We start from the raw sequence: 13,728 nt of genomic DNA, 5'->3' as shown, positions 1-13,728 counted from the left end.
ATATTATTTGCTCCAGCTTAAAATTTGGAACAACTATTTCCACAGCAGGTTTATATTTCTGTATTTTGATCATGTATTATTTGAAATGTAACCTTTTTTACGTTGCCTGTAATCCAACGTGTATGGTCACTAAATTTATGAAGTCAAGCAAGAGTGAAACGTCGTTAGAAAAATTGTCAAGTAAAGAACATACACCCAACACGTAAGCACAGGAGGAAAGTATTTGGACTCCGTTGATCAAGCGATTCATCTTAAGCGATTACGCCGAGATGAGGCGCGTCCTCGCCCGCTACAAGGAGCAGCATCTCCCGCTGAGAAGGAGCACCGTGTCCCCGTGCGTGGCGGAAGGATACACTAACCCCCATGTCATCTTGGTGCTGAGGCACTCGCAGAGCAAAAATGTCTGCCTAAGGGAAACTCCAAGTGGTACAAATACAGCATATTTCTAACCGCAATTGCCGATTAAAGGCATATTTGACGCGTAGAGAGGCATACCGCGAGAAGGCGAGTCTTCACCAGATCACCCTAGTCTGGATTTTACTCTAAAAAAAGGTAAGGTATTAGGGGGAGACTCGGGCGAAATGGACTCGGACCTGTGAAAGAAGTTGAGAGTTGAGGAGGACTGTAATTGCATTTTGTGGTCTGGTGCTGAGATTTCACGTTGTCGCTCGTCCAATTCTCTTTATGTACATTCGAACATTTGTCAATTTATGTGACACTCGCTGGAGGGACGCGTTTTTTCTGTCTACTTAATGTACAAAAAAGCGCATTGACAGTCTGCTAGCTCGCTCCAAATCCTTATGAAGTCGTGGTGTAATTGCGGCTAGCGATAGCAACTTAGCAATGTCACTTGTAACCTTATAGCCCTTCTTTCTAAAAGCCTTAAATGCAGAACTACAATGTGTGTTAAACTTAGAGCCCGTGTGTCTTTGTAACAACGTGCAGTGTCTGATGACCAGATGATATGCACGGACGCGATGCTGATGCTGCTGCATGTCTTGCCTTTAATTAGAACGCATTTGAATGTGCATTAAACATCTGTGTATGACTTATAACACACCAGTATTCTTGCACATTCAATTTTACACCCGCGGCGACGATGCGCCTCATTGTGCATCACAGCACAGCTATTGAAATACCTTAGATGTCATTCCTCCGCCCAAAAATGTGATGAGTTCTCTCTCCTGCAGTGACTGTAAATACGCAAACATATTAGTCTTTCATGTTAGTCTTTTGAACAGGTTCTGCAAAGCATTTTTACATTGAAGTGGCTCCAGATAAAATTTGACCCATATCTACTCAAAGTGGATTTCAAATTCACCATTGTGTATTAAATCAAGGAAAATTGTACATGCCATAAATTGGTGTACTGTATTTTTAATGGTACAGTGGTAACAGAGTTAAAGATGGAGCTTGAAACAGCCCCGAGAAGTGTCTGTGTCCCCACCTCATTTGCTCACATTATCACAGAAAACGTGCACCTGTTGATCTTTGATAGGTCATGGGAGAAACAGTAAAATAGTAAAAGGAATGTTTAGTGGATTCTGCGTATTCCTAAAGATGTGGATGCACCTTTTTTCTGATTTATTTTCTGATTCTGTCCTCCATTTTTCACAGAAAAACTCAAATAATGATAATTTTCTGCAATGCAGCTAAATAGAAGTTTACATAATTTATTTTTATTGCAAAATACTGTACAGTGTATATGATATTTTAGGGCTGCAACAATTAATCAAAAAACTAAATTTGATTAAAAAAATGTGGCTGCAAAAACTCTGCCTTGACTCAACGTGGAAATACGTTGGTGCAATGGTGGTGAGCCAGGAGTGACCGGTCCGTTAAAAACGGGTAATGTCCAAAGTTTCGGATCATTTCATGCTTAACAAAGAAGATGCAATTTGTACCACAACAGCACGTCTACCATCTCCAAACCAGGATAACATAGCTAATTGAATATAGCCTATGATCACTAGTTCGATCCTAGTGTAATGCAAGTGGTCAAGGACAGAAACAGCTGCTTGTGCACTTTCAGTAACTTTATTGAGCTGGGTCCAACATCAACGGTGGCCCGATGCATTTGAAAAGAAGGTAAACTGCATTGTTTCTACTCAAAAGTAGGACTGTTATAAACAATAGCATGTATACAATCACAAAGTAACTAAACATCATTTGTGGTCGGCTACCACCGCTACTTAGATGTTCATGGAAAATGAACAGCGTGAAAAGGTTAACAAAATGTCCCAACAGTGATTGGATTTGACGGGAACTTGTTTGTCTGTGTTCCCTCCAGGTCTCAAGTTCGCCAGGATGAATCCTCAGCAGCGGATTGCCGCTCTTGGAACAGACAAAGAATTGAGCGACCTCCTGGATTTCAGTGCGGTAGGAGACACTTTGCAATTTTTTTTACCTTGTGGCTGTCTCTTCAGAAGTGTTAGCACTTGAAGCATTTTCGCTCATTCATCCACACACATTGACAATTGTGATCCCTGATTCTTAGCTGTGCTCCTGAACCGCAGCACTTGTATGTTAGGGTCTATGTTGATTTCTGTTTCATTTAGTCCACATTCATTTTCACAGATGTTCTCTCCACCTGTCAACGGCGGGAAGAACAGGCCGACGACACTTGGAAGCAGCCAATTTAGTGCATCAGGTAGGAGCGTTGTGCAGCATATGTCTTAAACATGCGGTCCGCTGTCTGTAATTTTATGGCCTCTGTAGAGCACTGGAAAAGCTTGAAATTCATCTTGAAATTGCTTGAATTTCATTTTGCAATGACTGCATCAACTCGGAGTTTGAATTTAATCCAATTTCATTCGCATAAACCAGTTTATTTGCTTACCAGAAAAAAAAGTGGGCGGGTGCAGTGTAGGGGAGAGCAGTGAGCGAATGACATGAAAAATGTTGTTGTATTGCGTAGATAGACGGAGGTAAATGTTACTTGATATTATTTAAGGGCTAAGTAGATGATCCCACCCCCACTGGGGAAGTGACAGAATCGGTGGGAATGGTATGGGTACAGAGTACAGTGGTACCTTGAGATAAAACTGCATCGACTTTGTTTTTCCAGCATGTCGTGTGCCCCCCTCTTTTTTTGGGGCGGGTGGGGGGGCACTTGCGAGAGCAGACTTAAAGCTGTTCATTGCCACTCTTGGTTGAAGTTTTCTGTAAAATTAAGCGTGAGACAAAGGGTCTTACACTTGGCATATTTATAGCAATCACATAGCTTAGCCTTTTAATCTGCTGTCTTGAATGTTTATGTTCAATAGCATTTGTGTTGCAGTGCTATTACCCTTTCAGCAATGTATTGAATGCAAAAAGTGAAGCAACACATGTAGACAGACAATTTAACAGTGCTCCCAGTCATACATACATAGAAACGTTATCCTCTGGGAAGAACGACTATTATTAGTGGTCTCTGTCTGTCTTACGCTGCCTCCAGGTGGCCAACACTGGCATGCTTAAAAAAAGTGGCACAATAGCCATTCAGTTGATGCAATGTACCCCAGAAATCGTTTAATTGTAATTAATTATGCATTACTGTATGTTTTGATGATCAACAATATTATGCAGTCTTATTATGCATTACATTTTTGTTTGTTTGTTTGTTTTTTGGGGGGAAGGTCAGAACCGATTATGTACAGACATTTTCATGTAAGAGCACAAAATCAAATTACTACTCAGGTTTACAGTGTTTTAATTTATCAGTTTATGTTGGCCTGCACAACAAATCATGAATTCCCCCTAAATTACAGCTCTTTTGATTCTGGAGCACCTTGACTGACAAACAAGTTAGTGCATGGTTTGTTTTGAATACACAGAGGTTAGATTTCGCTTCCTGGCTGTGAATGCGACAGGACATTCAACCAAAGCGCCATCTATTGTGTAACGCCAGTAGAGAAAGTCAACAAAACAAGCATTATGTTCTGAGAGCATGTTTTGTGTGCGCCCACAAAGCCTTGTTGTCGTCAGTTATCTGGGAAATGAAAGGCACACATCGAGGGGAACTGAACAAAAAGACAAAGGTGGGAGAGCAGAGCTGTCATCCATGAAGTGAAGTGAGAGATGTTTTTTTTTTTTGGAAACACCTTGTCTGTCCTCAGGAAAGCAAAAGACAACGGTCCTTCCTGATGAAATTCAAACAGAAATCCTTAATTTTAATTTTAGGTTGAGAGCCAGACTGGAAACAACTCACTGATTCAGATGAGACCAAACGTATTCCCTCTCAAGCAGCATCAAAAAGGAGCCGTATTCCTTGATTACAGTTAGCCTGCTAACACGTGGCTCTCTTTGACTAGTCTGAGCCCTTGGCTGCTTCCATGCACAACATGCCTGAGGTGAATTGTGCAACAACAGATGAGCTACAAGCTATGTGAATGTTGTGTGTGCAAGTGTGTGTGTTAGAGAGAGTGAGAGAGGGCGAGAGGGGGAGAGAGGGGGGGGATGGAGAGAACGAGAGAATGAGAGAGAGAGAGAGAGAGAGAGAGAGAGAGAGAGAGAGAGAGAGAGAGAGAGATTTGCTTTGCCCTCCCCCTCCCCTGTACCACATAATGGGCTCAAAGAGAATTCTGCCTTCCGAAGTCAGAAGAGCACGAATTTATCATTAATGAATATCTTAATCTTTTTGATCGTTCAAAATAGGACTTCCCGATAGCAAATATGCCATGTAAGTAGGATGTTGCTGGGATAAATGTGAAATTGTGCCTTGAGATACGAGTTGAATTCGGTCTGCGCTTATACTGAAAAAAAAAAAAATTCTCCGATACATTGGCATAGATACTTGAAAGTAAAAACACGAGTGACAAAACCTCGTTAGCTGATTTCAAATGCTCAGCAAAATTGACTTCGCAATCCAATGAAGGCCGTACAGCAAGCATCAAGTCCTCATGCTCCCGTCTCAAAAATTCTGCGTTGCGGTATATCAAGTTAAAAGAAGTATTGTACGGGATTGTGTGTTGAAGTAGGACTTTGTTTTTCCGATCACAGTTTTATTTATACAATTTGCAGTATTTTGAATAAGCAGCCTTGCATTTCTCTTTACTCACCTGATTTTGTAGTTAACACACAGAGAGGGAACATGGCATCCCTATTTCTACTTGTATGTCCACCAGACTTGACGTTCTTCTTCGTCTTTTGTTTCTCCTTTCTCTAATCTTCTCTATTTACTCCTTTTACACAGTACCCAATTGTGTCTATGCCTCTTTGGTTTTCTATACTCCCTCATTTAATATAACAGCGTTGTGTGTATGACACCTGTACGGTAGTGTTGTGCATTCACCAGCATGGCGCTGTCTTGTCTCGATACTGTCTGGAGAATGTGCAGAAGAGCCAAAACTCATAGACCCAGTTACAGTGTTCTCTGGTCACCAGATTTTCTTCAGAAAAGTTAACCTTGTCAGATTGAGTCAACACAGAACAATAAGTTCACTGTACCATTCTACTGGCATGAGAAATGCATGTTGATTTTCAGTGGTAGGCTTTGTCACCTGTTATCACTAGAGTATGCCATACATGACACGCGGAGAATTCAGTTGGGGTGACGGCATAAGAGAGTCATCCCTGACCACTGTGGCCTGAAAAATGACGATTTAGCATCCCATATGCACTCATTGGACACACCGTTAGGAACACTTATGCAACAGCATTAGCAAACGTATACTATCAAATTAATAACAAAATATCTAATAACACCGCACAATAGGGTAAATATTAGTTAACAAATACGACACACAGTCAACAGCATATTTTCGCCATGATGTTGGATATCCAGAGGCTGAGCTGCTCTGTATTTGTTTACAAAGTAGCATAAGGTAAGACTGCAATGTAGTGTGAGCTCCATACACTTCCTGTCCCTCACCTACAGTGGATTGTCTGGGAACATTATGGGTCGAAAATCTGAATATGGCGATTTAACTCAGATAACAAGCAGCTTTTTGGCAGAGAAGAAAAAAAATGTGTAAGAGTATTCATGTTTTATTGCCACTCAAATTTTAAGTTGACTGTCAAACTGAACCTAATACAAAAAGAATTACACGTTATTAACCATGTTGCCTTCCGCGAGCGTAATGCTAACCAACAGTGCAAAAAGCCATATATTGGCTAAAGAATAGCATCAGTGTTGCATCGTTATTATGCAGGATATTGGGATATTTGAACACAAATGGTGCATCAACACATGGAGACAGACGATTCAACAATACTGACCTTCACTTGTCCTCTGTAAAAAAACAACCACTATTACTACATTGCACGAAGTCCCTGGCGGTCATGAATTTGTTTCTGTCTTCATGATTATATTATCCTACACTCCCAGGCCCCCACACGCCAGAAAGTGTTGCAATGAGTTAATTATGACTGTTTAATTATTTACTTTATGTTATTACTATATGCTTTATAAATAGAGTGCTAGTTTCCTTATTACAAAATGCTTAAAAACTGGAGAAACATGCTACCATATGGAGTTTATCAGCGTTCATCCAGTGGTGTTAAATAGTGGCGCAGTAGTTTTATTTCAGTCAATGATACATTTGGGTGCAATGCCTTCGTAGTCCGACTGTACCCTTGTGTCTAGAATTTGAGTCATGAGTCATACCATCCCCAATGTCAATGTTATACTGTACGTCTCAAGATATTGGCCCAGTTTGTCATAGTGAATATAGAAGGGGACCAGCTGCAGAAAATTATGATGACAAAATAAACTGCTGAACCTCCAAAGTATATCTGGCCGACTGCGAGTACATCCCTTCTGCGGCCGGCCTCCAGTTTGTCCTCCTGTGTTTGTGATCCTCAAAGAGGGAAGAAGCGCCTACCTAAGTGATTGTGAGCATAAGGCGAGGGAGCGTGCAGACAGAGGTGTGGAAATTGCCTGGAATGAGAGTTTGGACTATTGCATCTCAGCTGGGCACCGCCATATAATTGAGGTAGAGCATAACCGGCGAGACATGCCACAGAAAGATGGATTGGAAGAAAATATATATTCCCAGGGCCTTTGACAGAGATTCATCACTTCTTCCCTCCCTTCCAGCTGTGTTGATGATGCATGTTTATGGGGCCATTGACTCCTCAGTGTAGTTGCGACTGATGAATGGCTAGTTTGAAGCTGCCTTGATAAAGATGCTGAGACAATGAACTGTCATGTAATAGGAGTCCATTTTCTAACTGGTTACACATGATCGTGTCTTATTTGATGAATAGAAGAAGTAATCAAATATCAAATTGATAATGCCATACTAAATAGTGTCAGGTCATTGAGCCAGACAGCAGCCCTCAGGGTCTATTTCTGTTCTGTCGCCTCACACATTTGGCTCCGTTCCTTCCCCCAGCAGGCTAAATGTTTGCATCTAATGCATAATCACAGTTTCACCTAAACGTTTGTGTGCTTGGGATTGTGTTACTTTTTATATTATCCATGATTTATTAGGCATTTTTCTATTTAAAGACAAAGTTGAACAAATGACATTACAGTTTTCTGAGACACACAAAATAACATCAGGAACAATCAATAACTGCCGTTACTGCGAGCACAATATTTATTGCCTTAAGCAGCACAAACTATCAAACATATTTTACTGACTGTATCACCCAAATCCGATTTAAAAAAAGAAAAAAAAATTACATGTGTTTCAGCATATGCCAGATGGTCTACCTCTGCAAATTTGGGTGACGTTATTGATTTTATTTATTCATCTCTTTGAATTTGAAACAGGATTTTACTTTGATTTTGAATGGTTGTGAGTGTTTGTGTGTGTTGTCACTTGGCATACATCAATGACACTTGAAATGCAAAGCCTTTGTTATATTTCTCATTTTATGACACCATGAGATCTGCCTCACACCATGAGATGTGGCCCAATGTGGTTAGATGTGGCCAGAAACAAACGCTTAGAAAGTCTCTGTCACCGCACTACATGCTTGCGATCGGTGAATGAGGCGATCATTTCTTGCTAACAGCCTCTCAAAATAGCCACTCCTTTATAGTCGCTCTTTTCCTCTCTTTGTGGTCATCCGCCATGTTTTTGTAGCACTACATTACAGTATATTGGATGTGAGCCTTCAAACACTTTTCTGGTGTCACGTCAGTAAATGTGCAGTGCTCAATCGCTTGCTGTGCGTGTGTGCGTCGTCAACAGAAGAATTTTCCCAATGGTCCACTTGATTGCATCCTAAAACAAACTTTTCAAGCTTTCAAAACATCCCTTCAAGAATGCACTTGTTGGCTAAAATGTTAAGTCTGTCAAATGTGCCACATGCCAAATGCACAATTCTGAAGCAAATCACTCACCATCCATTTACTGTACTCTTTGTCCTGTACTAACATACCTATAGGTGCCGAAAGATAGAATCTATTCCAGCAAGCAATAGATACGATAGTGAAATTCATACATTTTCTGAGCATGTATCTGTAAAGCAAGATGTCTTAAAATCAAACATCTATGAGAAAACCAATGGAAGACAGACTATGCATCCAGCGCAGAATCAACACCGGTTGCTGCTGCAGGCTAATGCTGGACAGTTTTAGGAAAAGACTCACTTGCAAGTTTTCTGACTGATACTGCAGTTTTTATTCAGTTCACAATTTTCGGCTGGAGAGAAGTATTCATTATGTACAGTAACATGTACAAACATTACAGAAAATTACATCATAGCATTGCCACATTATAAGCTATTACTCTAATGATATAAGGACACGAAAGTGGGTATGTGAGGGAGGCAGTCTTTTTTCAAAGTTTTTAAAATGGCTCAACGAAGCAAGACTCAGTGATAATTTCACAGTTTAACCCCAGCGAGTCCAAAGGACTCGCTGCTCAGAAAAGTATAAGTCCCATTATGCATTTGGAGAGTCCCAAATTTCGAATTCTGAAATGGTCTACTTATTCAATTGCATATGATAATAACACAAACAACAACAGTATACGTTGATAAAAGGTTTATTTCTTATAAACAAATGCTACAAAAATTTAAACAATTCAGGCATACAAGATTATTATCGCAAAAAAACTCTGTGATATCTCCGCAATAAACTTTCGCAACACTTGTTCGCAACACTTGTTTTAACGTCACACGACTTGGCAATCGTCTGCTTTCCACGCGGTGAAGGCCGATCTCGCCAATTTCGCCTCGCGAGAACGGAAATCTCGTCATGCGAGATTACTTAACGGGAGCTCAAAACAACAATGGCGGCGATTGTCAAACTACTGCGATCGTTGACTGAGAAATTTCCTTGAGTCACAAAAAACGCACATTATTTGGAACTGTGCGTCTGGCGGGAAAATTATGCGTCTAGTACGCGGGACGCAGAGGTAACGAGATGGCTGAAGACCTACTGCTTGCTGATCATGATTTTGATCTGAAAACGGTAAATCGTTCAGACCTACTGCAGGATGTTGCTGTGCAGGATTTGGGCATATGCACATTGGAGCACATGAGTCATCTTGACTTGTTGACAGAGTTGTGCTTGTCCTTCCCTGACAGGTATGGATGAGCGGCCCAACCAAACATCTTGGGCCTCAGGTGGCGATTCCAGTCCTTCGTACGAACCCTCCCGGGTAAGATAACCCTTAACTTAACACCTCTGAATGCCCTTTCTGCTCCATAGCACATCATTTAACAGTCATCACGTGGAGGTGGCACATTGCCCACTGAATGACCTGCAATAGACATAGACCATGTTGATGTTCTGACACTTGCTGGATATCTTTTACTACCTGGTTGCTTTGTATGATAAGATGAACAATAACTATTGGACTGCTAATTATCGGAGCGATATTGGAGCAAAAAAAAAACAAAACGATGTCATGTGTATCGATCCAATATTAGCAAAATTAGGTCGATATTGAAAGCTGTCTCATCTACACAAATGTTGGTCTGGTTACGATCACTATAAGAGTCCATGGCTCTGCTGCATGTGCGAGTTCAGAAGTAGCAGTCAGCCATTTATTAACACGGCTTTAGTTTTCTCACCCCACCCACCTCAAACAAAAAAAAAACCCCTCAATACTCATTGTGTATCCATCCCATCCATCCAATTTCTAATCCATTTATCCTCACAAGGCTCATGGGCGTGGTGGAGCCTTTCCCAGCTATCTTCGGGCAGTAGGCGGGGTACACCCTGAACCGGTTGCCAGCCAATCTAAGGGCAGACATAGAGGAACACCTATTCGCGCTCACAATCACACCTAGGGACGATTTTGAGTTTTCCATTAATCTGCCATGTATATTTTTGGAATGTGGGAGAAAACCGGGGTACCCGGAGAAAATCCACATAGGGAGGTCAGAGCTGTAATCGAACCCCATACCTCTGCACTGAGAGGCAGACGTGCTAACCAGTCGACCACCGTGCCACCTATATATATATATATATATATATATATATATATATATATATATATATATATATATATATATATATGTATATATATATATATATATATGTATATATACACATACACACACACACACACACACACACAACACACCAAGTCATCTGCATTGGTTTGGAGAATCAGGCAGTAATTGGTATCGGTGAGAAAAAACAGTTATCGTGTATCCCTAGATAAGATATTTTAACAGTTCCTAGAAATAAATGTGTGACTCCACTATTATGAAGTTATTGAAGTAGTGTTTAAACAAAAAGGTTTTTGTCGTTTTATATCGCTAATTGTGTCGATCCCTCCACCACAATCAAGTGGTGTCTCCGAGTAGAGAAACATTCATATTATGTATTTAGAAACACGTATCTGAATTCTCTTTGGAAGGATCTTGAAATATTGGTACAGATTTGTGCCAGCCCTGGCTAAAGTACTGTATAGCTCTTGAGTTAGAATGCCTGATTTGGCCCATCTCTATGTGTGTGTTTAGGAAACTCTTGTTTGGAGTGAGCATTGCTGGTTAGGGTTCATAAGAATAAACATGTTATATATAAGTGAGACGTCTGAACCACTCTTACTTCATTTGTTTGCCCCTTGCACATTGGCTGTTCTCGATGTCCTGTATGAATTTCATTTAATGTCAATCTCCTGTCACTCTCTATCAGAACTCAGTTAAATGTCAGCACCACTCTGGTCGTGGTGCTTGTTTATTGCTCTGTGCCCTTCCCGAATGAACATCTACAGGCAATGGTAACACTGGCAGCTTGATTTGAATTGTAAGACAGAGACGCTTGGGATATATTTGCTCCAGGTGCATATAAATGAATGTTTGTGACATTGCAAGGCACAAGCATCAGCAAGCAGACAGCTGTTTACTCTATCAGATGTACAGACGTACACAGACACACACGCACACACACACACACACACAACACACACACACACACACACACACACACACACACACACACACACACACACACACACACACACACACAGCTGCATAGGCAGTTGACACTGATATTGAATTGTTTTACATAGCCTGAGAAGAATTATGACACATGATTTGTTATTTAAGTCTCAAGTGCCACATCTACAGTATATGCATTCTCTGACACTATCATGAAATACGGTTGTATCATCTAATAAGATCTTATACAGTTCAAGAGACTATAGACTGTATATTCTAATGTAACTAAATAAGTTAACCAAAATATTATAAGCACCTTTCACTCTGTTCTTCACATTATGTAGGTTCACCGAATGTTGACTTCGGGGATTATATTTGGTAGGATCAGTAGATTCGTCGATTAACAGCCTTTAGGTAAACTTTACCACTCAGTAATGATGAGAAAGCATCAGGTGAGCTGGAGGTGGGTCTGTGCAGGAAATTAGCAGTGGGCGTGAAAGAGGACGAGCATGTGGATTGGGCAAAATGACTTCGGACCCTCGAAAATCCTACGAAGCACAGTTCAAACTTCAAGCGATCAGTTACGTGGAGGAACATGGCTATTGGACTAGCGCGAGAGAATTTCCATGGTTTGCAAGTGGGGGAAGCAGGAGAATGAGCTTCGCCAAGTTAAGAAGATGAAACTGAGTTTCTGTGGAAACAAGATGAGGTGGCCCAAGTTGGAAGACCAACTCGAGCAATGGATTCATGGTCAAAGAAGAGCCGGAAGAAGCGTCTCTACAGTCACCAATCAACTGAGAGCAAAAACGCTTCCAGAAGAAATGAAAATCGAACATTTTCAAGGAGGTCCATCTTGATGCTTTCGCTTACTATCCATCAGGGCAAGGACTACTGTGGCGCAGCAACTTCCGGCGGACAACAAGGAAAAGCTGGCCGCCTTCCGCTGCTACTGCCGTAAAAAGATTGCCGACAAACACATCCAGCCCAATCACATAGAATTTCTGAGGATCTACACAGGAACGAAACTGACTCTTGACAATGATGAGGGGGAACCTGGTGTGTTTGATTGTGAACTTTTAAAACTGGCTTAGGCGCCATCTTGTGTCATCTTAGAATGTTACAGAAAGAGCACTAAAAGTCACCGCAAAGTTTTTTCAGTAAATGGCTGAGGAAAGGTTCCACCAAAAACAGCACGAAGACAGGAATTTGTGAATAGGTTAGGGTTTATCGTAACATTATTGTTGTTGTTGATAATTATATTGCTCCAGAGCTAAAACTTACTTATCAATTCATTATCGCATCCATAAAATTTATATTATTTGGGGTAAAAAACAAAACAAAATGAGCATTCATATTATTTGGAGTAAAAAAAATAATGAGCATTCACCCCCGTTTAAGACTGAATCCATCAATGTCTTTCCCAGCTTAAGTTCTTGGACAGCCAAGCCTTCTTCTGTTTTGCCTGCTACAAAAGAAATTCAGAGCTCCTCTGCACTTGTGCCATGAGTGTATGTGATCAGTCGACTGTGAAAAGTCCCCAGTCCTGCCATTCTGACCTTGGCTCCGAGCCAGCCGCTGTATCCTGGGCAGCTGTGGCTGTAGGCTGCCACTCTGACAGCCAAGGCTTTGCCGCCTCTGCTGCACGACACCGCCCCTTCCCCCGGGTTTCGTGCCCGGACTTGATACCGGACCGTGCATGCATCCATCATGACCGCATCCTCGCCTCCCAAACCGCGGTCACACAATCACCTGAGATGTTGCGTCTTGAGAGGACTTTTTAAATACTGTTGTGAGTAGGAGGCTGGGTGAGCTACTGCTTGCCTACTGCTACAGTAATCTGAAAGTTATTTAGCCACTAGTGCTACAGTACTAATGCCCCATGGCAGCAATGACAGAATGTGTTAGCATCTTGTATGAATGTTTGATGAAGGTTCTGCGATTGACGATCTAACACTATCCAGGCGAGCACTGACCATTATCCCTCCCACCTCCTTTTTCCTTCCCTTCTCGAACAGCCTTGCTTGCCTTTTCCTGCTTCGCACAGGTAGTCAAAGAGCACATGTAGAGGGCTGATTTTAATTGTCCATTACCAGCAAGCACTTTCTTGCTTTCTTTAATTATGTCTACAGTTCGACGTATTTTCCTACTGCTGCTGCAGTGGAGAGGAAACACCACTCACGTTAGTCGTGGTCTGTAAACCTGTGAGTGAGCGAGCGTGGATTTATGTTTGCTCGATCTTCTCACAAGTCTTTTGATGTCATTGAGGTTGTTTGTGGTTTGATTAACAGTGTGTGCGACCTGGCAGCAAGGCAGCAGCACAATAGGGAATCGCATAGCTTTCCCTCCATACAGAGCTAAACTCTGCCTCCTTTGAAATTCCTCCATCATCATGAAGTCACCCCCCCCAAAAAACGATGGATAATAAGATTTTTTTTTTTGTATATTGGATTCAAA

General features: G+C 41.4%; 1 protein-coding gene across 4 annotated transcripts in view; it reads left to right on the top strand.

The window, feature by feature from the left end:
* The first annotated feature begins 333 nt into the window (after window positions 1–333).
* The window catches only part of tcf12 (transcription factor 12), a 69,037-nt gene continuing 55,642 nt past the window's right edge, over window positions 334–13,728 (top strand). For 3 of the 4 annotated variants that reach the window (XR_015100443.1, XR_015100442.1, XM_086106984.1), the window contains exons 1-4: window positions 334–552; window positions 2,291–2,379; window positions 2,578–2,650; window positions 9,469–9,542. Coding sequence is in view for 2 of the 4 variants with exons in the window: in XM_086106984.1 (XP_085963110.1) it covers window positions 2,308–2,379; window positions 2,578–2,650; window positions 9,469–9,542 (219 nt within the window). In the remaining 2 variants the exon portion in view is untranslated. The remainder of the gene's footprint in view (window positions 553–2,290; window positions 2,380–2,577; window positions 2,651–9,468; window positions 9,543–13,728) is intronic. The other variant, XM_086106983.1, reaches the window with a different exon arrangement.

Source organism: Hippocampus guttulatus, chromosome 3 (assembly GCF_054856545.1).
Source record: "Hippocampus guttulatus isolate MCC_2025c chromosome 3, RoL_Hgut_1.0, whole genome shotgun sequence".
NCBI lineage: Eukaryota > Metazoa > Chordata > Actinopteri > Syngnathiformes > Syngnathidae > Hippocampus > Hippocampus guttulatus.
This window is presented reverse-complemented; position numbering and strand designations above follow the sequence as displayed.